This window comes from Sinocyclocheilus grahami, unplaced genomic scaffold, assembly GCF_001515645.1.
Source record: "Sinocyclocheilus grahami isolate Dianchi unplaced genomic scaffold, SAMN03320097.WGS_v1.1 scaffold3.1, whole genome shotgun sequence".
Lineage (NCBI taxonomy): Eukaryota > Metazoa > Chordata > Actinopteri > Cypriniformes > Cyprinidae > Sinocyclocheilus > Sinocyclocheilus grahami.
Genome location: NW_015505182.1, coordinates 1,643,070 through 1,664,922, shown reverse-complemented (window position 1 = coordinate 1,664,922; position 21,853 = coordinate 1,643,070). Strand labels below are relative to the sequence as shown.

The 21,853-nt window shown below is 36.0% G+C and overlaps 2 protein-coding genes across 3 annotated transcripts; one reads left to right on the top strand and one right to left on the bottom strand.

Annotated features, from left to right (window-relative positions):
• The first annotated feature begins 219 nt into the window (after positions 1-219).
• On the top strand, positions 220-13,044 carry LOC107564964 (1-phosphatidylinositol 4,5-bisphosphate phosphodiesterase eta-2-like). Of its 2 annotated transcripts, XM_016250181.1 has the most exons (21): positions 220-782; positions 1,959-2,105; positions 2,873-3,118; positions 3,205-3,332; positions 4,760-4,930; positions 5,042-5,135; positions 5,218-5,421; positions 5,621-5,741; positions 5,923-6,094; positions 6,188-6,295; positions 6,389-6,469; positions 6,575-6,678; positions 7,492-7,580; positions 7,708-7,893; positions 8,103-8,210; positions 8,322-8,446; positions 8,524-8,608; positions 9,494-9,640; positions 9,773-9,852; positions 10,821-12,009; positions 12,178-13,044. In XM_016250181.1, exons 1-21 carry the CDS (start codon positions 548-550, stop codon positions 12,192-12,194), a joined length of 3,837 nt encoding a protein of 1,278 aa, XP_016105667.1. In that variant the 5' UTR covers positions 220-547; the 3' UTR covers positions 12,195-13,044. The 2 variants fall into 2 exon arrangements, with proteins under 2 accessions (XP_016105667.1, XP_016105734.1); XM_016250248.1 differs by lacking the exons at positions 220-782; positions 1,959-2,105; positions 2,873-3,118; positions 3,205-3,332 and having other exon boundaries at positions 4,847-4,934.
• LOC107565113 (probable glutamate receptor) lies at positions 12,762-19,878 on the bottom strand. The gene is made up of 10 exons (XM_016250363.1): positions 19,776-19,878; positions 19,182-19,254; positions 17,647-17,678; positions 17,342-17,521; positions 16,967-17,193; positions 16,727-16,824; positions 15,244-15,461; positions 14,921-15,140; positions 13,431-13,675; positions 12,762-13,267 (listed from the first exon to the last, which is right to left on the bottom strand). Exons 1-10 carry the CDS (start codon positions 19,776-19,778, stop codon positions 13,169-13,171), a joined length of 1,395 nt encoding a protein of 464 aa, XP_016105849.1. The 5' UTR covers positions 19,779-19,878; the 3' UTR covers positions 12,762-13,168.
• Positions 19,879-21,853: the final 1,975 nt, after the last annotated feature.

The following is a 21,853-nucleotide window of genomic DNA, read 5'->3' as shown; positions in this document are numbered from 1 at the left end:
AAAGATGATGAAATCAAAAGGAATGTCATGTTTCCATGTTAACTGGCAATGTTTTTACTTTTAGACAAACAAAAATATTGTTATACAGTATCATCCCCTATCCTTTTCCTCAAGTTGACCAATGAGACATGAAAATCCCCAGTACGAGTAATGCCTTCACCTCATCCTGGATTAGAGATTTACTGATTGCTGACACGTGTGGCTCCTCAACCCACCCCAGTTCCTCCTAAACTTGCAGCCACAGCATGCCGGTCCACAACAGCAGTCCAATTGAGCACTCACACTGGAATATCTGAAGAAAACTCACTATCAATGGACCAGAGGGAGGGTCAATCACTAAGAGGATCAGTCAAACAGAGGTGCCAACTGGAATTAAATCATCTGTCCACATGCACATTGCTACCCTTGAGAAGTGTTGGCTCATCATTTCAGTAACCCCTGTCTCGCTGGTTGGAAGAAAGCTGACCTTATGAGTTACAGGACTAATACGGTGGGCGAGGGACATGACCAGAGGTCTAGGTTATGACCACACAAGAGTCCTGCAGTAATGAACACATCTCCGGGAATGGCACCATCATCTCCAGTCTTGTTTTCGCCATCTCTCACCAGGCGGCCCCCCAGTCCTGGGAGGAGGTCACCTTCACCTTTCAGATCGCCTTCTCCTTCTATAATGACTTCACCTAAACTATGGCAGAAAGCTACGATATCACGTTTGGCTGAGGAGTTCTTCTGGATAGGGGGAAGTATTGTCGCATCACCGAAATGGAGAATGGGCCAGATAGGTAAGAATTAAGACACCAAATCTCATATTTTTACTCATTTTTTTCACTATAATTGATAAATGATCTAACTGTGCTGGGTTTAATTCTGCAACTTTTCTGCAGTTTTATCTTATTGTTTCATACTTGATTCAGTTGTATGTTTAGAGTAATTTTGTATGTTACTCACCTTTAAGTACACTTAAAATAATTCGAGTTTTAATAATAAGGCAGTGTCCCCTCTCATGGCGGCATATGGACACAAACAATCCGCAGAGATTAGACTGACTAGCTGCGTCACATGACCCCTCTGTCCTTGATCCGCTCCTCCAAAGCAACTTTTTTGAAAACATACCCTGACTTGACGTGTCATTCTGGCATATACAGAAAGTAGGAGAAAAAACGTTGTTATATTATGGATTGCCTAGGCCTAATTCAAACGCCACCTGTATTACTGTCTGTACTAGCCTATAGCATCTTAAAATGGAAGTGGAAATGTTTTCTTTTGGAATTTCTTTTCTTTTTCATAAAAATACCACCAAATTATTTTGATGAGAACATCTCATTCAACTGTACTGTTCAATTCATACGCTGTAAGAGTTTGCATCATTTTAGTACTGTTTTCATGATGCATGCCAGCAGACAGAAAACACCCTTATGAACCTGTGTGTGCGTGACGCAGCTGTGTAATTTGATTGAGAATGTACTTGATACATCTGCTTGAACAATTAAACTCTGACATTCAATGGATTTTCTTAAAGGTGCACTCAATAAAAATGTTAATGACATTTTTAAAAAATTACTATTATTAAAAATATGTAAGGCGAGTAGGGTCCCCTTAATACCGCTTTTGTCCAGGACATTTCTAAGCATGTTGATTTGTTTTTCCTATTGTTTCATACTTGCAGGTAATGTCTGAAAACATAAAGTAGTTTGACCAATAGGCATTATACATAATCGATCAATCGTGGTGGGCAAGAAGGTTGGATCTACAGAGAACGGTCAAAGCGATACAAATAAACGTACCCTATACAATGTGTGTGAACTGTAGCACGTCAGTTGTAAAACAAAGTCACCCCCGGACATTTTAGGCCATTTAGAATTCCCAGCCAGGAAATGTCCAGGATAGTTATAATAGTAGGTTGTTTATCACATGAACAGCCAAATATTAATAATAGAAGTCCTCATTTGCTTTTGCAGTGGAGAGATGCATTTGCAACATGCAGGCCGGATCTCAAATGATTAAACTGAGAGGAAAATCCAAGGCTCTGGTGCGCCTCTTCTATCTAGATGAGCACAAGTCCTGCATCCGCTGGAGGCCCTCCAGAAAACATGAAAGAGCTAAAAGTGAGTCACATAACCTGCTTGTTCTACTGAGACACACCAACACGTGCTTGTTATTTTCAACACGCCATTGAATCACGTGACATGCGCAATTTGCTGTTCATGTATTTCCTTTTGAAAGAATCAACCCAGTGCCTTTGCTAGGAATTGATGTCTTGCAATCAAACAATGAGTCAAGAAACAGATGTTGAAAATCATGGCAGATATTACATCTGGTTCATTTGTCATCCTCTAAATGAAAGGTCAAGTTGAGTATTGCAGTAAGTAAATTCTGCTCTGTACTATGTATCTGGGTATTCTATGCACACATAAAATTCACATAGAGTGCACAGACTACACACTATACTGAAGCAGTAGTGAGAATAGAAAGATACCATGCTATTTGAGCATAATCCTTGATTGGCTACTTGCTAGGAGGTACTTTTTCGTTCTTGCGAGCAAATGATTCTTGAATCAGTATTTTTGCTCCATTTTCCTGGAAGAGAAAGATTATACATTTTAAATGAATATGTTTGATAAAAGTCAGTTTAGGAGTACATTAGCATATGTAGCTTCAAGATAAACCACACATGTGCACAAGCCGTATTTGATTTCATAGGTCTTAATGAATAACCAGTGCAAACATCTGGATTGGATAGTGTTTTTACAGCAATATTGTCTCTGAAGATCATTCTGTCGAATAAAAATGCTTTGTTCAAGTCTGAACTGCTGGGGGAAAAATGATCAAACAAGAGCACTGCACTGTTTATTCCTGTTCTTGTTTTATTCAGTCACCATAGACTCCATCCATGAGGTCTGTGAGGGGATGAGAACTGAGGTCTTCAGGCGATTTGCCAACAATAACTTTGATCCAAACTGCTGCTTCAGTATTTACCATGGAGACCACGTGGAATCTCTTGACTTGGTGTCCACAAATGGAGAAGAGGCACGGACCTGGATTACTGGCCTTAAATACCTGCTGGCAGGCATCAGTGACGAGGACAGTCTGGCAAAAAGGCAACGGACACGAGATCAATATCCTTTTAATTGTGTCCACTTATGGTCTGAATCCACCCATAACCCCTATGTGAGAGTGGATGTTTCCTTACATCTTGTTGCAAATGGTTGAGACAGACCTTTTCAGAAGCAGACAAAAACGGAGATGGAAATCTAAGCATTGGAGAGGTTTTACAGCTGCTCCACAAGCTCAATGTGAACCTTCCAAAGCAGAAAGTCAGAGAAATGTTCCAGGTACATTATATCTTGTCAACATGGGTTGTATGTGCAAAGGTCTGGTCCAAATTTAAAGCAGAGAAAAGTTCATAATCAAAAATGCATAGCACATTGTATTATTTTGGGGAGTCGCCAACCACATTAAATCACTTTTTTTCAGTACTATTACCAGAGCTGGTTTAAAAAATTGTGTAGCTTCACACTTTTCCAAGTGAATAAAAATGTTTTTTTGTCACAGGATACACTACCAGTAAAAAGTTTGGGGATGGTAGTTTTTTGTTGGTTTTTTAAAGTGTTTTTATCTTACGCTTACCAAGGCTGCATTTGTTTGATCAAAAATACAGAAAAACAGTAATATTGTGAAATATTATTACAATTTAAAATAACTGTTTTCTATTTAAACATTTTAAATTGTAATGTATTTCTGTGATGGCAAAGCTGAATTTACAGCAGCCATTACTCCAGTCTTCAGTGTCACATGATCCTTTTTTATTCATTTTATTACAATTATCAATGTTGAAAATGGTTGTGCTGCCTAATGTTTTAGTGGAAACCATGATACAATCTCACACAATCAGCATTATACTAGTGATATAATATTCTGTGTTTCAGAAGAAAAAGCGGATAAAGTTAAAAAAGAGGCCCGTCCTGAGTGACTCCGATAATGAGCAGGAAATTCCAAGCAGAAATGATAAACAGGTTATCAACTATACCATGATACATTTTTTCAAGATTCTTTGAATAGAAAGTTCAAAAGAACAGCATTTATTTGAAATAGAAATATTTTGTAACATTATAAATATCTTACCTGTCACTTTTCATCAATTTAATGCATTTTAATCAATTTAATTATTATTATTATTAAATGTTATTGACCCCAAACTTTTGAAGAGTAGTGTATGTAAGTTCAGTTCCACTGTCTGCAAACAACCACGCTGGTTTGATGAGCATATCAAATTCTCCTAGCTAGTGTTTTTCACAAGTCTAATTCTACTATTTCTGCATAGTTGGCGTAAAAGTTTCATTTAAATATTATCATTGCCACATTATATTGGTTTAAATCACTTCCACATTGCTATTAGCAAAGATGCAGATAAGTACACTCAGTGAGTAACATATGGTTTACTTTGAACAGATGGCGTTGTCTGAAACTGGTTGAGGTCTTAACTCTAAAGCCTCTAATCCTTAATGGAGACATATATTTCTACTGCAACCAATACCATAACACTACTTTCACTAAAGAAAAGTTTGAATTAAAATAATATAAATATAATAAAATAACTGTGTAATTGCCTGCAGTCTCCACCAAAACCAATGACAATTAATGTTTGTCTTATAACCACTGCCCCAAAACATGCACATTGTATTATATTTCTATATTAAATATTTGTAAGATTATGTTTTCCACATTTTTTCATCTCAAAGAAAACCCTGTGCATTCACAGGAGGCTGACACTGATGAAAACCAGGGGTCGTTGACATTTGAGGAATTCTGTACCTTTTACAAGCTGATCTCAACACGCAGAGATCTTTACTTACTAATGATCACCTACAGCAACCACAAAGAGCACATGGACCTGAACGACCTCCAACGCTTCTTGGAAAATGAGCAAAAGGCTGGTGTGATTCATTTTGCACATCTTCACGAAGTTATTTGTTAAATATGCTGCTCTTTTGATGGACATGCACCGTCTTATTTGTGATTGGTGTATGTTCTCTTTTCCTAGATGGTAAATGTGACCAAAGACTACTGCAAGACGATCATCAACCAGTTTGACCCATGTTCTGAAAACCAAACACGTATGGTGCTGGGTATTGATGGTGAGAAACTCTTTCTTTGCCTCATCTTTTAATCTGGTTATTGTATCATCTGATGTTTACAACATTTATCTTGCTTTCTAAGGTTTCACCAACTACATGCGTAGTCCTGCAGGGGACGTCTTCAATCCAGAACACTATCAAGTAAACCAGGACATGACACAACCACTGACGAATTACTATATCGCATCGTCTCACAACACTTACCTGACCGGAGATCAGCTGCTGTCTCAGTCTCGGGTTGATATGTATGCGTATGTGCTTCAGGCGGGCTGTCGCTGTGTGGAAGGTAGAAGTACTTCTCTCAACCTAAAAGCTTGTTGTCAACATGCTGCAGATCAAAGTGAATGCCCTTTTGGATAAAGTATCGGTCAAAGTAAAATACATTTTAATGGGGTGTTTACAGTCATTAAACAAAATACGTTAACCTTCAAATGACGGAGAAATTGTTATCCTTCAAATGACTTCAAATTTCTCTGCCTCTCCAGTTGACTGCTGGGATGGTCCTGATGGAGAACCGATTGTGCATCATGGTTACACACTTACCTCAAAAATCCTGTTTAGAGATGTTGTTGAGACAATCAACAAATATGCATTTGCCAAAACTCAGTAAGTGATATATTTTTTTTAAGATTATAGAAATTATAATAATTATTATTAATATTAGTAGTAGTAGTAAAAAAAAAGTACTATTTGTTTAACATTAATTTTAATTTTTTTTGTAAATAATAAAAATAATTAATAATTAAAATGAATGTAATATAATATAATATAATTCTTCCACTATCAGATATCCAGTGATCCTTTCTATAGAGAACCACTGCACTGTGCCTCAGCAGAAGAAAATGGCTCAGCACCTCATGGAAGTGCTACAGGACAAGCTGGACCTGTCAAATATAAATGTGAATGAGTCCAGACGTCTGCCATCTCCAGAGCTTTTAAAAGGGAAAGTGCTTGTCAAGGTGAGGTAATATATTGTACTTGTTGGAGGTTGAAAGTAGAATTTTCTTTGGTGACTAAATCGTGGAAAAACCTGACATTGCGGTGCTTTCCAGGGAAAGAAGCTGCCAGCAAACATTGATGCTGAAGCAGAGGAAGGAGATGTGTCTGATGAAGACAGCGGTGAAGAGGATGAGGAGGAAGAGGAGCAAATTAATGGAGATGTGAGATGCCTTTTCCTTTTTTCTACATTAGAATAATTGGGTTATTCCCCCTCTGGAGTGTTTAAGTAAAAACTGCTGTGTTCTGGATTACAGACCACTGAAGGAGCACCAGAGACGGGCGATGAATCAAAGAAACGCTCACGGAGGTTGTTCATGGACAGCTTCAGGCGCAAGGTCTCCAAGGACTTTCCACTAGGCATATTACATTTCCAGTAAATTAGGAAAAAGGAATCTCACACAATCAGCATTATACTAGTGATATAATATTCTGTGTTTCAGAAGAAAAAGCGGATAAAGTTCAAAAAGAGGCCCGTCCTGAGTGACTCCGATAATGAGCAGGAAATTCCAAGCAGAAATGATAAACAGGTTATCAACTACGGCAAGTGAGTATTTCAGAAGATACAGTTTGTTGTTGAATTTGCTGTGAATTGTAAAAAAATCTGCTAGATGTACAGTAAAAAAAAAAAGGCATCTGAGGTTGTCAGAAAGTCACAGTAAAAAAAAAAGAACAAATTTTCAACATTACAGGATGGCATTTTGGTGCTTGTATATATTCATGATTATATTTTAATAGTTCAATAAATGTTAATTAAATAACATAAAACATAGCATAACTCCCGCATGTACAAAACGTATAACTAAAATAAGAAACTATTTAAATCAAATGAAATGTCATGCATCAGAAACGTCTTTTCTCTGTATTTCAACATATATGCTGTATTTCTCACTTAAAAAAATATTCTAACCATAACTAATCATGTTAAAGTATTGTACAGCTTGTTACCTACATAATAAAATAAATAGAAAAAATAAAATACATTTCAACTGTGATAAATTATATGAAAAACCTAAATTTATTTTATTTCAACTATAGTTGCCAAGGCAACATTTCTGCTTTTCAGTTAGTTTATCTTGATGTATTAAAATAACTAAAACTGAAATAACTTATTAATGTAACTAAAACTGAAATAAGAAATAATGAAAACTATAATAATATCTCAATTATACTAAAATAACTGTGATGATACTAATGATAACTAAAAACAACTTGTACAGTAACATTAATTGTCTTATTAAATATAACTTGTATTGTATCATTCTTACAAATATTTTTACAGTGTGTGATACAATGTCTGATCTAATCTAAATCTGTCCAGTTTCATAATAGTTTGTGTTTTATGCAAATTTCTTTGCAGACGAAGGAAAACAATGAGACTTTCTCGGGCCCTCTCTGATCTAATCAAATACACGAAGTCAGTGCGAGTTCACGATATAGAAACTCAAGGTAAGACAAATGTAAATACAGTTGCAACCTCAGTAATATCCACATAAGTGATCTAGTCACTCCATGAGCACAAACTGTAGAAGTGTTCTTGATGTATATGTCTAAATAAACTGCATGTGTGTTGCAGCATACATGTGCAGCTGGCAAGTGTCCTCCTTAAACGAAAGCCTAACTAACCAGATTCTGCAGCTAAAGCCTGCCCAGTTAGTTCGCTTGAATCAACGACAGCTCTTACGAGTCTACCCTTTCAACTACCGTGTTGATTCTAGCAACTTCAATCCTCAGCCTTTTTGGAATGCAGGATGTCATTTAGGTATGAATTAGCTTTTTTCTTTAATTTATTGTGAATTATTTCCTTTCTAATTAATTTTCATCAAAGCCTGTTGTTTTTCATTAATGATGAAACGGCAACGACTTTGATTTAAACAGCAATGGATCCTTGCTGGCAAATGGCTCTCTCTATTTTTTTTTACGTATCAGTTGTGCCATGCATTTGTTTGAAATGTTGTTTCATCTTTCCAGTCGCTCTCAACTATCAAACAGAAGGCCGTATGCTACAGCTGAACAGGGCAAAATTTGCAGCGAATGGAAACTGCGGCTATGTGCTGAAGCCAAAATGCTTGTGTAAAGGTAGCTTGGTGCCTCCAGAGTGCAGACAAAAAAAGACACATTTATTTGATGCATTAAATGTATTCTTTTCTTTGAAAGGCACTTTTCACCACACAAAATGATTGTCCTCAGGTGCCTTTAATCCTATGCTGGAAGACCCTTTGCCAGGACACAGGAAATCTCAGCTAGTGCTCAAGATAATTAGTGGCCAGCAGCTACCAAAGCCAAAAGACTCCATGTTAGGAGACAGAGGAGAGGTGAGATCACTCATACTGAAATTAAAGTAAATTATCAAATGTTACAAGTTGTCTGAGATTGAATGTTTGTTGTCCAGATCATAGATCCCTTTGTGGAAGTGGAGATTATTGGATTGCCTATCGATTGCAATAAACAGCAGACAAGAGTAGTAGATGACAACGGTAAGTACAGAACTGAATTGTTCAAACAAAACTTGGCAGTAGAGCCTATAAGGGTTAGTAGGTGTTTCATATGTGTTTTTTTAGTGGCTGACTGATGGCAACAGTATGCGATAATAATTATAAATTAGTGCTATCAAACGATTAATCACGATTAATCGCATCCAAAATAAATGTTTTTGTTTGAATAATACATGTGTGTGTACTGTGTTTATTTATTATGTATATAAATACACTTACATTCAGTATATATGTGTATATACATTTATGTATTTATATTTTATATTATATATAAATATATTTAATATATAAACATCATATTTTTCTTAAATATATACATGCATGTGTTTGTATAGTACACACTCATATACTATGTAAACAAAAACTTTTTATTTTGGATGCGATTAATTGCACTATTATAAATAAAATAAAAATGTGTGTTTTTGATTGCCACTGCACTGTTTTGTCATTCTTTTTCAGACATAAACAAACAGTCTTTGAGTGTTGCGCGATGTCTTGTGCATTTTCTTTTCATGTATCTTCTTTGCCTTTGTGTTTAAAAGCAAGTCGTGTTTCCTGCATGTGAAATGAACACATGATGCCAGTTTCTCACACAAAGGACTCTTTTTCTTTTTAATGAGTCAGGCAAAAAGATTCATGAGTAATGGTTCATTTTGCAACGAATGAGACAAAATCATGTGATTTGACTGAACTGCAAATAATTTTTCCATTATGTCCGATTTAAAATGATCCATTGCTTTCATATTAACAATCTTATATGTAATATAAAAGGCTTCTGTAACATTTAAATATATAGCTTACACAAAAAAAAGGATTGGTATAGGTCAGCTAAATGTAAACCGTTTCCATGTTTTGCCCATGTAACAGGTTTTAACCCCATGTGGGAGGAGACACTAGTGTTTACTCTGCACATGCCTCAGATTGCCTTAGTACGCTTTATGGTTTGGGACCATGATCCAATTGGACGAGACTTCATTGGACAGAGAACCATAGCATTTAAAAGCATGATGCCAGGTAAATTACATGACAGTCAGTGACATTATTGGACAGAGAATGCTGTATACAGTATGTTTTTGATACATTTGCTGTATACATTTTTGTCAATAATTCAGTCAGCCAGAATTACATTATTTCCTTGTTCCACAGGCTATCGACATGTTTATTTAGAAGGTATGGAAGAAGCATCTATCTTTGTGCATGTTGCCATTAATGACATCACAGGAAAGGTAACTTTTTATTACATTTCTTTTCTCTTTTGCATAAATGTGGCTACTGAAATTTTGACTGTTGTTGAAGGAGAAGTTCACTTTCAGAATGAAAATTTCCTGACCATTTCCTCACCCCCATGTCATCCAAGATGTTCATGTCTTTCTTTCTTCAGTCACAAATAAATTAAGGTTTTTGAGGAAACCATTCCAGGATTTTTCTCCTTATAGTCAATTTTAATTGGTTGAAGGTCCAAATTAATTGCAAAACTTCAAAGGGCTCTGCACAATCCCAGTTTATGAATAACAGTCTTATCAAGCAAAATGATTGGTCATTTTCTTAAAAAAATAAAAATGTATATACTTTTTAATCACAAATGCTCGTCTTACACTAGCTCTGCGATGCGCATGTGCATCTTCAGGCATTGCGTAATAACGATAGAAAAGTCACATGCGGTTAGTTATTCATCTGTGTAACTCCATCTCATTTTCTTCTCCAACTTCAAAATCGTCCGACATAATTGTACCTTTTTTTTTTTGTAAATGGCGTTTGACTTTCTTTACACGTTCGCTTTGTAAACACTGGGTCAGTACTTCTGCCTACTGTATTCCATAATGCATGAGGTCTAGCTATTGCAAGGCGAACATTTGTAGTTAAAAAGTATATACATTTTTATTTTTCTTAGAAAATGACCAATCGTTTCGCTAGATAAGACCCTTATTACTCGGCTGGGATTGTGTACAGCCCTTTGAAGCTGCATTGAAACTACAATTAGTACCTTCAACCCATTGGCTCCCATTGAAGTCCACTATATGGAGAAAAATCCTGGAATGTTTACCTCAAAAACCATTATTTCTTTTCAACTGAAGAAAGACATGAACATCTTGGATGACATGGGGATGAGTAAATTTTCATTCTGGAAGTGAACTTCTCTGTTAATTACCATTTTAACATTATAAAATAGTTTTGCTAATATATTGATAACCAGGTCAAATCAAGCAACGCCGTAAAGCAGCTAATCCAGAAAAACCTTATGCAGACCTCTGAAGATGGCACAAGGACATCCTTTGGCCCAAACTTCCTGCGGAAAGGAGCTGGAAAGAACCAAGCAAAAGTGGTGAAGGGCTCAACTGCCTGCCACACCAAAGAGGACTTTCTAAACAGACGTTACAGTGATGACGTGAGCTCAAAGGGCAGCAGGAGCACCTCACAGTCTGCATCTTTGCTCAGAGGAGCTCAAAGTGAACCCCTTAGAAGGGCCCATAAGGTCTGTTATCAGGAGCCGGAAGCATCTCACGAGGCACGGCGCCGCCTGTCCTCCATCACACGCTCTGGTGGAGCAGGAGTGGCTATGGACTACACCAATTTAGCATTTGATTCAAAAGACAGTTCAGATTTGGACATTCAGACTTCTGTGGTTCAATCACACCTCGAGGAAACCAAAGAGCTGACTGTTTCAAAACGAAATAAACAGGAGTGTGAGTTTACAAACTTAGCGATTCCCACTTCTACACTGAATAATCGGTCCATGGCGAAGCAGATCTCAGGTGTTAAATCTGAGGATGCAGAGCAGGAACCTGAGATGTACGAACCTCAAGAGAGTCAGAAAATTCAGTCAGAACCTACACAAGAGTGTGAACCCTTAAATTTCCATCCAATACCTGATGGAGTACTAGATCCTTCCAGTGGAACGTTAAACACCAGAACTGTGTTGCTCAGGAATAAATATGGACGTTCTTTAGATGGTAGGCGTAACCCTCAGTGGCAGCCGTTGTCAATCCCTGCAACCCCTGCGCTGAGCAGATGCGTGAATGACCCAGACACACCGTCTTCCAAAGATTCACCATTTAAAGGACGTAGATCACAAAGCGTCCCGAGACGGCATCCGCCCTCGCCACCAAACACACCCCATCACATTAGGAAAGACTTCCTCAACCAGCACCCTCTCCCTCAGTGCAGTTACTCTGCACCAAAAAACTATCTTTATAATAATCACAGCCTCGCTGAGAGTGAATCAAGCAGCCTAAGTAGTTTGGACAGCCTTGACCTGAGTACTCTGCCATCCCGTTTCCCTGACAACCAGCAGCAGACAATGGGCACACTGCAGAGGGAAATGAATGCTCTGTTTGAGCAGAAAATGCGTGAGATTCGATGCCATTCGCCACTGTTTCTCAGAGGTAAGTTGTAAGGTGCAAAAAAGTGCCTTTACTAAATGATTAATTATGTTAAATTAATGCTATTTTCATGCTGGTTGAGTAAAACAAAAAACACTTTTTATTTGAGCTTACAAGAGATCTCAATGATGTTAATTTGTGGTGGGGTTTTAATCTTTTTTTTTTTTTTAGATTCTTCAACATTGTAGAAAAAAAAACATGCATTTGAAACCTAAGAAGAAACAGAAATAACAAATTTCCACACTGCAATTACGGGTATGGACAGATGCTACAGGAAGTAAAGCAATTACATAAATACATATTTGTATTTTGTACAAGTATCATCTTGATTAAATCTTACTCGTCAACTCATGCCATCTGGACTCATAATTTATTATTTTTTCTAAAAGGTGCCTGGAATGTTACATTTGGACTTTTGCATTTGGAAGCTGCAATTCAGAATTGAAAACTAAACATATGTTTCTCATGTTTGTTAAAAAATGCAGTCACACTTTGGTGTTAGATCAAGTTTATTAATTCATTAATATACATGGTGCCAGAATGCATACCTCTTTTGTGACAGTAAGAGTTTTTTTAATTTATTTAACATAATTGTGTGTTTCCTATGTTTGAATTACAAAACAACTGTAATATGTTACTTGTAATTTTTACTTACATGAAATATTTTACTTTTCATAGACATTTCCCTTGCATTTCTGAATTTATTACAAACATTTCCTCTGATGTACAGAATTTAACAAACATAAAATCAAATTTACTCTTTGTTCAGTTGTCTCCAAATTTTGACATTCATTCGCAAAATAGATTTCACATGTAACATTTTTGACTCGTAATGCTGGTCTAAAAATCTCTGTTTCTATATTGTTTCCAGATTGATCTAATACAAACAACTGCATGAGATTCTGCTGCAAGATGTAAATGAAAAGGTGTCTCATTGCATCATTGAACAAACAGGCAGCTTGATTTAAATGTAAAAAGAAAAAAAATAAGATTATGTATTAAAATCTCTGCAGTTTTAGTACAGCTTATCTAAATCAGTTAAAAATATCAAATGTTAAAAAATATAATTTTCTAACTTGGGAAATAGTAATAATACCTAGCACCAGATAATGTACAAACCTAATAATGTAAGACTTGCATATTACATTAGTGTTTGAGCATTTTATGCCTTGTTTTTGTCTGAGGTTTCCTGGTCTCCCTTTGTGTTGGTCATTCTCAAACGCTGGCTCAGCTCCTGAGTCAAAACTGCACAGCAGGATTTCTGTATCAATGAGAACAGGTTTATTTTCACTGACTGAATTATAATGAACAAAAACACATATTGAAATGTGCTACTGTACAGTTGAAATCTTCCTGGTGTGGTAGTTAATTGTGTGTGTGTGTGTGTGTGTGTGTGTGTGTGTGTTTATATTGGCATTACTTGCCTTCTGCTCCCCTGCAGTGCTGCGAGACTTTGAGGTGAGTTCAAACAAGGAGAGCAGCACTCCAATCCCAAGGCCTATAGCCAGAACCAGGAAGATGCCCTTCATGCTATGGGCCCTCAGAGACGAGCCTTTGGCACTATCCAGTATACAGCTGCTGGCCCACCACTTAGTGCGCAGGTACGCCAGCTCCCCAGCCTCACTCAGCTGCAGGATGGCCACGCTCAGGTTCTTCAGCATTGGAGATCCTGTTCCAAAAATACTGTGGCATTAAAACCATTCACTGCAGATTGAACTGCAGCAACGGCAACAAGTCTTGTGTCTCTCTTTGAACAAATAATTCAACCAAAAGTATTTTTAGGTAAATTGTAAAGCAATAGTTCATGCAATAATGAAAATTTGAAGTGTCGCATCAAATTTCAGTAAAAAAAAATCCCTTAATTTGCAAAATAAAAATACGCTGAGGTAGTTTTTGACTTTTTCAAAAAAGGGTTAATGTGAATAATGGGAGATGGAAATGCATTTAGCATATAAATTCCTCCACGCGCATCAAAAAAGTAATGTGACTTTCACGCTATGGGATGGCATAACCTGACTAACCAGTGGACCGATCTCATTGCACAGCATTTGAAATGTTATGACCATTCTTAAACGCCCAAGCAAGGTATGTCGTCAAAGTATTTCTGTATAATTGCCTCCCAGAGCTGCCTTACATGACTGCATTCCCAAACAGCAGGCATCCACCTCTGAAAGCAATGACTGCATTTATTGTGTTTCATCAGCTCGCTTTGAGGAGCAAGACATTTATTATATTTGAAAATTATTCAATTCAGTGGCTACTCCTACTTAGTGCCGGTTTATCAGGAAGTGACGATTTTGTTCTCTTTGACTGGTTGGAAACAGTGCTTATTCGCAAATGTTTTATGCGATATTCCAATTTTGAATTTAAATTTACAACTTTGGAGGGAAACCCAACTATAGACGAGTTTGTTTCTTCATAAAAACAGATTTGGAGAAAATCTGCTCACCAATGGAGTCTCGGCAGCGAATGGGTGCCGTCAGAATGAGATGTGTGGATTACTTGTGATTGTGATGTTTTTATCAGCTGATTGGACTCTCATTCTGACGGCACCCATTCACTGCAGAGGATCCATTGGTGAGCAAGAGATCTAATGCTAAATTTCTCCAAATCTGCTCTGAAGAAATAAACTCATCTTTGATTGCCTGTGGATGAATACATTTTCACTAAATTTGTATTTTTTGATGAACTATAGCTTTAATGTATAAGTTTTTTAACTCCTTTGAACAACAACAACAACATAACTTTAAAATTTCACTCAGAAATTGTAGTAAACTGAATTTAACATGAGATCTTGTGAGAGAGGAAAGACTATAAGACTAGTATTTTCTATTAAAACATACTCCAATAATCTTTATTTACAGCTTTGGAAAATCATTTTCCATTTAAAACTGCATAAATATGTTTGTCTCACCAAGAGGAGTTACAATGCTGTAACCTCTCATCCCGATGACCTCATGCGCCCGGACCAGTTCACAATGGCGTGCCACAGCCAAGTCCAAGGACACTGATTCTCCAATAAAAGCATAGTTTCCTTCCTTTGCTCTCTGGACACCCTCATCCATGGAGGACACAAAACTCTTTCTCCGCTCCATGTGCTCATAGATACGACGGTAAGATGGGTTATTTGAGTTCTGTGCAAAAAGAAAATGCGTTAGGAAATCTTTTCTGTACCATCTGGTAGGAATGAATTTGAGTAATCGGAAAAATGTGATGAAATAATTAATGTGATCAGACCTTAAAGAAGGCAAGAGTGGAGGAGCCGGCAAGTGTTCCATATTCTATTACATCCTGATTAGCCAAGTCCTCAAAACCTTTAATCATGAGAGGTGCGGAGTCAGGCCCCTGAGAGGAACTGAGGCTGGAAAAATAACAGGCCAGAAGCACTACAGCAAACAACCACCAGGTACAACTGATAACCCTTCCTGACACAGCTTTAGGGTGAGGGCCTGCACCTGCAGAAAGCAAAACAAATGAGAGGAAAAGACGTTATCCTTCCATTATCAACGGCTGAAAAGTAGATTAGATAGCAAAATAGCTGCAGGCAGCAATAAAGGGCCAAGCACCCCAGTGAACTATACCTTGTGCTGACTATACAGTATGTGGAAAATACATTGTAGGGCTACATATTCCTGTTATTAAAGGATATAAGAATATTATTGTGTATATATTTTGATAAGTAGGAGGTGCAGGTGTTAAAATTTTGCACTCTGTAAGGGCATGGCGGCGATGAGATTTTCCAAGTTTTGTTTTTATATACCAAATCACCTTTAAGACAGAGCTCCACTTCCTGTTTGGCATCTTCGCCAGAAAATTGGCAATGGTGCACTACTTTCGCTTTTTTACTGCTATCTGGGGTTGAAAAATTTTTTTTTTAAATGCCGCTGCTTTAGTAGCTAACATTTTTGTTAACTGAAATAAAGCTGAAATAAAATAATTATTAGATGAAAAACACACTAAATGAAAATTACAAATGGTGCCTTGGCAACTAAATAAAATAGAGTTAATTTGAAGCACTAAAATGACTAACTGGAAATAATAAAACTAAAACTAAAACAAATAATAAAATAAATTAAACCTAAATAGTAATATAAAATAAACTATAAAAAAGGTCTGGAAAACTGAAATAAAGCTGAAATAATATAAATATTAGATTAAAAGCTGAAGTTTAAGCTGAAGCATCTGCAAATAAATAAGAACTAAAACTGAAATAAAAATAACTTAAACCTAAATAGTATTATAAAAAAAAAATTTTTTTTTAAATGACAAAAGCAAATAACTAAATTAAAATGAAAATTGAAAAAATGCTAATTCATAATATGAATTTTTAAAAAACTATATAAATACTACTAGAATAAAACTGATGGACCTAGCATAAACATGAAAATCAACTCGACCACTCAAAATATAAATCATTATTGTAGGAAAAACTTCCATAGTGCACTACTGGTTCTGCAGAACAATTATTAAAACTAAAAAAAAAAAAATCCAATAAGTGATTATTGTGAGGCTTGATATGAAATAAATTTGGTGAAGATTCCACAGATATTGCAAAATGTGTAGCAAAAAAGATTAAAATGGCCATAAGGGATATGGTTGACACTGGACAGATGATGAAATATATCCTGCATTCGAAGGGTCAAGACTTTGGGCTTTTCAGTGCATGACCACTAAAAACTGCTATTACATTCATACAATTATACATGATTCACATGATTACCTTGCAGGCTTAGGGCTCCCGCAGCGTACCACAAACTGTGGAGGAGAGTGAAGTGATTTGGCTCTGTCTCAGGCTGACTCCATTCACATGGACTCAACCTTGACATAAAAAGACAAATATAGAATTGAGTTTCAGAATCCTACAGCACAGCAGTTTTACAGCTATACTAATAGAATGTTTTGTGCAGTAATTAAGTAAGGGCTCTTGTGTCTGTGGTGGTGTTCTCCTCCTTTCTCTGACCTTCCCACAATGCAGATGCAGACTGCAGTCACAAAATATGCAATCAGGACGCCGAACCAGGTCTCCCCAGAGAAGGGGGAGAGGAAGTCAAAAAACCCGGCCTCCTCAGAAACGATATCTTTGCGGAGGAGGATACTGATTCCCGTCTGCATGTAAGGTTTTGTCATTCCCACTGCCTTCTCACGGGCAGCAGTGAGAGTGAGGGGAGCCACGGCGAGATCAGCTTCCTGTGAACAAAATACATGGAAGGTTTGACATTACCTAGGAAGGATTAATATCATCAAGATGATTTAAATGCTATGCTGGTTTTCAGTTTATATGCGTCAGTACAGGACCAGTACTACTGTGTATTTTTCTGTAAAATTCATCACATACCCCTCTAACAACCTCCCCGATCATTCCGTTCCAGTTTCCACTTTCATCCTGCCGGCCATACGCTCCATCCTTCACCAGGTGAACTTTGTATTTGAAACCCAGTTTCTTAGCCAGCTCAGTGAGCAGATCCATACAGTAGCCTTCCAACTGCGAGCCCTTGCTCATTGTGTAGGGGTCTTGCTGAAATCAAAAATTAATATGATGTAAATAATAAATTATTAATACAATGAAATTATTGTTATTATAAATCATGTGAAAATACAAAATAATATAATGTTTTATCATTTTAATGATGGTGATCTTACCTTGATGGTGGTAACTATCAGTTCTTGCCTTGCTGAAATGGAAACATTATATTATTAATATAATTAACTTATTATAAATACAAATACATTTATATACACTATCGCTTAAAAGCGTGGAGTCGGTGGAGATTTTTTTAAAAAGAAGTCTTATGTGCTTAACAAAGCTGCATTTATTTGATCAAAAAAATGTGTGATTTTTGTGTAAATTGTATGATTACAATCTAAAATAACTGTTTTGTGTCTTAAAATATTTTCAAATCTAATTTATTCATGTTGGCAAAGTTGAATTTTCAGCAGCCATTACTCCAGTCTTCAGTGTCACATGATCCTTCATTCTAATTAGCTGATTTGCAGCTCAATAAACATTTTTCTAATTATCAGTGTTGACAACAGTTGTGCTGCTTAATATTTTTTGTGGAAACCATGAATAGAAAGTTAAATCTTTAATGCATCCTTGCTGAATTCATAATAAAAATGAGTCCTACTGAGTAAACACGTTTGAAAACCTCAGATCTGTTCAAGAGTGTGTTTGTTCAAAAGTGACCTCAAGCTGACACAGAAAGACATGGCCAAGACTTCAGTAGCTCCTCTATTGATCTGCCAAATCAGTCCTCTGGCTGGGAGTCTCACTTCCTGCTGCATTTGTGTCACAAATAGCTCCATCTTAAATTAGCCAGAGTCATCAGAGAACCTTTTGTCCGGCAGTCCCATCCTCGCTCAGTCTGCGAATCTCAGGGAGATAATGATGAGTGAATGGCCCGGCTGCGTTTGATGCTCTCTTAGGCAGCTTCCTGGTTTCCGGAGCCCGCAAAGTTTGGCTGCGTTTTTCCTACTTTCTCAGAAGTGAGAGACTCATTGCAGGGCTGAACTGTGACTAATTGGAGTTACTGTTTTTTGACACTTGATCACGAAGGCCTGGTAAGGGCAGTCAAAGAGTATCTGAAGCTAAAGTTGAGCGAGGCCCTCAGGACTCCATCAACACCATAGAGTGATGTTGACACTCATCAGCTCCTCCTATTCAATTTATGACAGACACAGAGGGCCCTCGACGTGCTGTCATAGCTTGGCATGTCTTAAACACTGTTCCGCTTGTTCAAGGCTTTGAATTGATTTATAAGCGTTTTTGAGAGTGTTTCAGCTGGCTGACTACCTCTCTGTCAGAATGGGGTACGAAGTGTGCCAAACAGGATGTGGTCACTATCTTTGATGATGTGCCCAGCTGACTGTTCAGCCATTTATCATATGACAGGCCTGTGAAATTCAAGAACTTCACGCGGCGAGGACAAGACGAGTTGGCAAAGATTTCTGCTGTTTATAAAATTACACGAGATGCCATAAAAGTAACCAATGCCTCTATTGTATTTCTTTCAGAAACAGAATGGATTCTAAGTATACAGGAAATAATTTGATGTGCTTCTGTGTGATGCCATTACATCATAACAATTTCACATGAGACAAAAACATAGTAACTGCAGAACGCAAGAATATTTAACTTTTACATTATATATCCATATATCAACAAGCTTTAGTAATACCTGCTATGCAGATCTCTGACCCCAGCAGCAATACTATGCATAAAGAGACAATTCCCATGTTGCTGATCCTGACCTGCAAGCCAAACAGACAATCTGGCTGTTTACATATTAACACATTCAAAAACATTTATATATACATATAATATAATATTTTAATTTAATAAATTAAATTTTTTGCAATATATGTACATGCTATGTAGCCTATTTTATAACAATTATTAATACTAGATAGCCATCTCTCCCTATAAACATACACATAGGCTTAGTATTAATACACATAATAAGTGGTCAGCATGTGTCTTTTAAATTCTATTTATATAATATATATAAATATTTTAATATAAAAATGTTTTACAAAGTAAAATAATATTAGGCTATATGTATATATAAAATGTAATAAAAAAAATTAAAAAAAGACACATTTTATATGACTTCTTAATATTTTGATAAGATTTATGAGTAATAATACATATGTTTCTACCATATGACCACAAATAAATTTTCAGAGCTTCCAGCGTACTTCAAATCAAACAGACATTAATGACTTTCTAAGGATCTATCAATCAAACAGCATCCTCCCAGTCTCACACTTACCATGATGTTTGCGGTGAAATTCCACGGTGCTGGGGCAGCACTGACACAGACACCGATCAAGACAGTGGTGTGCTTTACAATAATGAATTAGAGGGTTCCCACTAAAGGCTTGGGAAAAGCCAATGAGTTTTGAGGGGTGGAGAAAGTCATCCAAACACTTAGAATGAAATGGGGGTTGATAGAATATTCTGGAGCCAAATGAATTATAAATATGTTATACTTCCAGAATATGTTAGATACAGACGAGATTGAAAATACGTGAAATTTTGATTTTAACATTTGTTACCCTGGACCACAAAACCAGTCATTTTTTAAAATTGAGATTTATACATCATCTGAAAGCTGAATAAATAAGGATAGGACAATATTTGTCCGAGATACAACTATTTGAAAATCTGGAATCTGAGGGTGCAAAAAAATATAAATATTTAGAAAATCGCCTTAAAAGTTGTCCAAATGAAGTTCTTAGCAATGCATATTCCTAATCAAAAATTAAGTTTTGATATATTTACGGTAGGAAATTTACAAAATATCTTCGTGGAACATAACAATTTGTTAACAAATTGTTGGCTATTGCTACAAATATAACCGTGCAACTTATGACTGGTTTTGTGGTCCAGGGTCACATTTGTGTCCAATTTCAGTGTCTTAGGTCAGTATGGCCCAATATTGAATATAATAAGTGTGCCCTCCAACACCAGTGTATCTGGGAAAAACGATAAAGCATAGCCTACTTACATGCATAAAGTATATATACACATTAAAAGATATTCTTAGGAAAAAAGAAAAGATTAAATTATCTCAGGTTGTTCAAACACGTTACAAAATAAAATAAAATAAATAATAATAATAATAATGAATAGTAAGTGGACAAAAATCACATACAGAACTATTAAAAGATAGTCTTTATATTCAGAGGAAAATGGAAAGGGAAAAAATTAAGTTTAAACCATTATTATTATTACTATTATTATATTACCTGTATGATTATTAAATTTCAATGTCTGAGGTTAGTATGGCCCAATACTAAATATAATAGCTAACTAGTGTGCCCTCCAACACCAGTGTGTTTGGGGAAAATGCTAATGCATAGGCTACTACACATGCATAAAGTGCATACAGTGCATTAAAAGACGGTTTTTATATATTCAGAGGAAAAAGGAAAAGATTAAATAATCTCAGGTTGTTTAAAACACATTACAAAATAAAATAATAACCTATAATATTAATAATACCCCTAATAATAATAATAATGGATAGTAAGTGGACAAAAATCACATACAGAACTATTAAAAGTGATATATTTACGGTAGGAAATTTACAAAATATCTTCGTGGAACATAACAATTTGTTAACAAATTGTTGGCTATTGCTACAAATATAACCGTGCAACTTATGACTGGTTTTGTGGTCCAGGGTCACATTTGTGTCCAATTTCAGTGTCTTAGGTCAGTATGGCCCAATATTGAATATAATAAGTGTGCCCTCCAACACCAGTGTATCTGGGAAAAACGATAAAGCATAGCCTACTTACATGCATAAAGTATATATACACATTAAAAGATATTCTTAGGAAAAAAGAAAAGATTAAATTATCTCAGGTTGTTCAAACACGTTACAAAATAAAATAAAATAAATAATAATAATAATAATGAATAGTAAGTGGACAAAAATCACATACAGAACTATTAAAAGATAGTCTTTATATTCAGAGGAAAATGGAAAGGGAAAAAATTAAGTTTAAACCATTATTATTATTACTATTATTATATTACCTGTATGATTATTAAATTTCAATGTCTGAGGTTAGTATGGCCCAATACTAAATATAATAGCTAACTAGTGTGCCCTCCAACACCAGTGTGTTTGGGGAAAATGCTAATGCATAGGCTACTACACATGCATAAAGTGCATACAGTGCATTAAAAGACGGTTTTTATATATTCAGAGGAAAAAGGAAAAGATTAAATAATCTCAGGTTGTTTAAAACACATTACAAAATAAAATAATAACCTATAATATTAATAATACCCCTAATAATAATAATAATGGATAGTAAGTGGACAAAAATCACATAC

Bases quoted from the DNA above. Each gene is read 5' to 3' on its own strand.
- LOC107564964 (XM_016250181.1), top strand. From the start codon at position 548: ATGAACACATCTCCGGGAATGGCACCATCATCTCCAGTCTTGTTTTCG. The intron at 6,296-6,388 runs GTGAGATGCCTT...TCTGGATTACAG, and splicing joins AGGAGCAAATTAATGGAGAT to ACCACTGAAGGAGCACCAGA. The intron at 7,581-7,707 runs GTAAGACAAATG...TGTGTGTTGCAG, and splicing joins TCACGATATAGAAACTCAAG to CATACATGTGCAGCTGGCAA.
- LOC107565113 (XM_016250363.1), bottom strand. The intron at 17,522-17,646 runs GTAAGATCACCA...TTTTGATTTCAG, and splicing joins TGATAGTTACCACCATCAAG to CAAGACCCCTACACAATGAG. The intron at 17,194-17,341 runs GTATGTGATGAA...TTTTGTTCACAG, and splicing joins TCGGGGAGGTTGTTAGAGGG to GAAGCTGATCTCGCCGTGGC.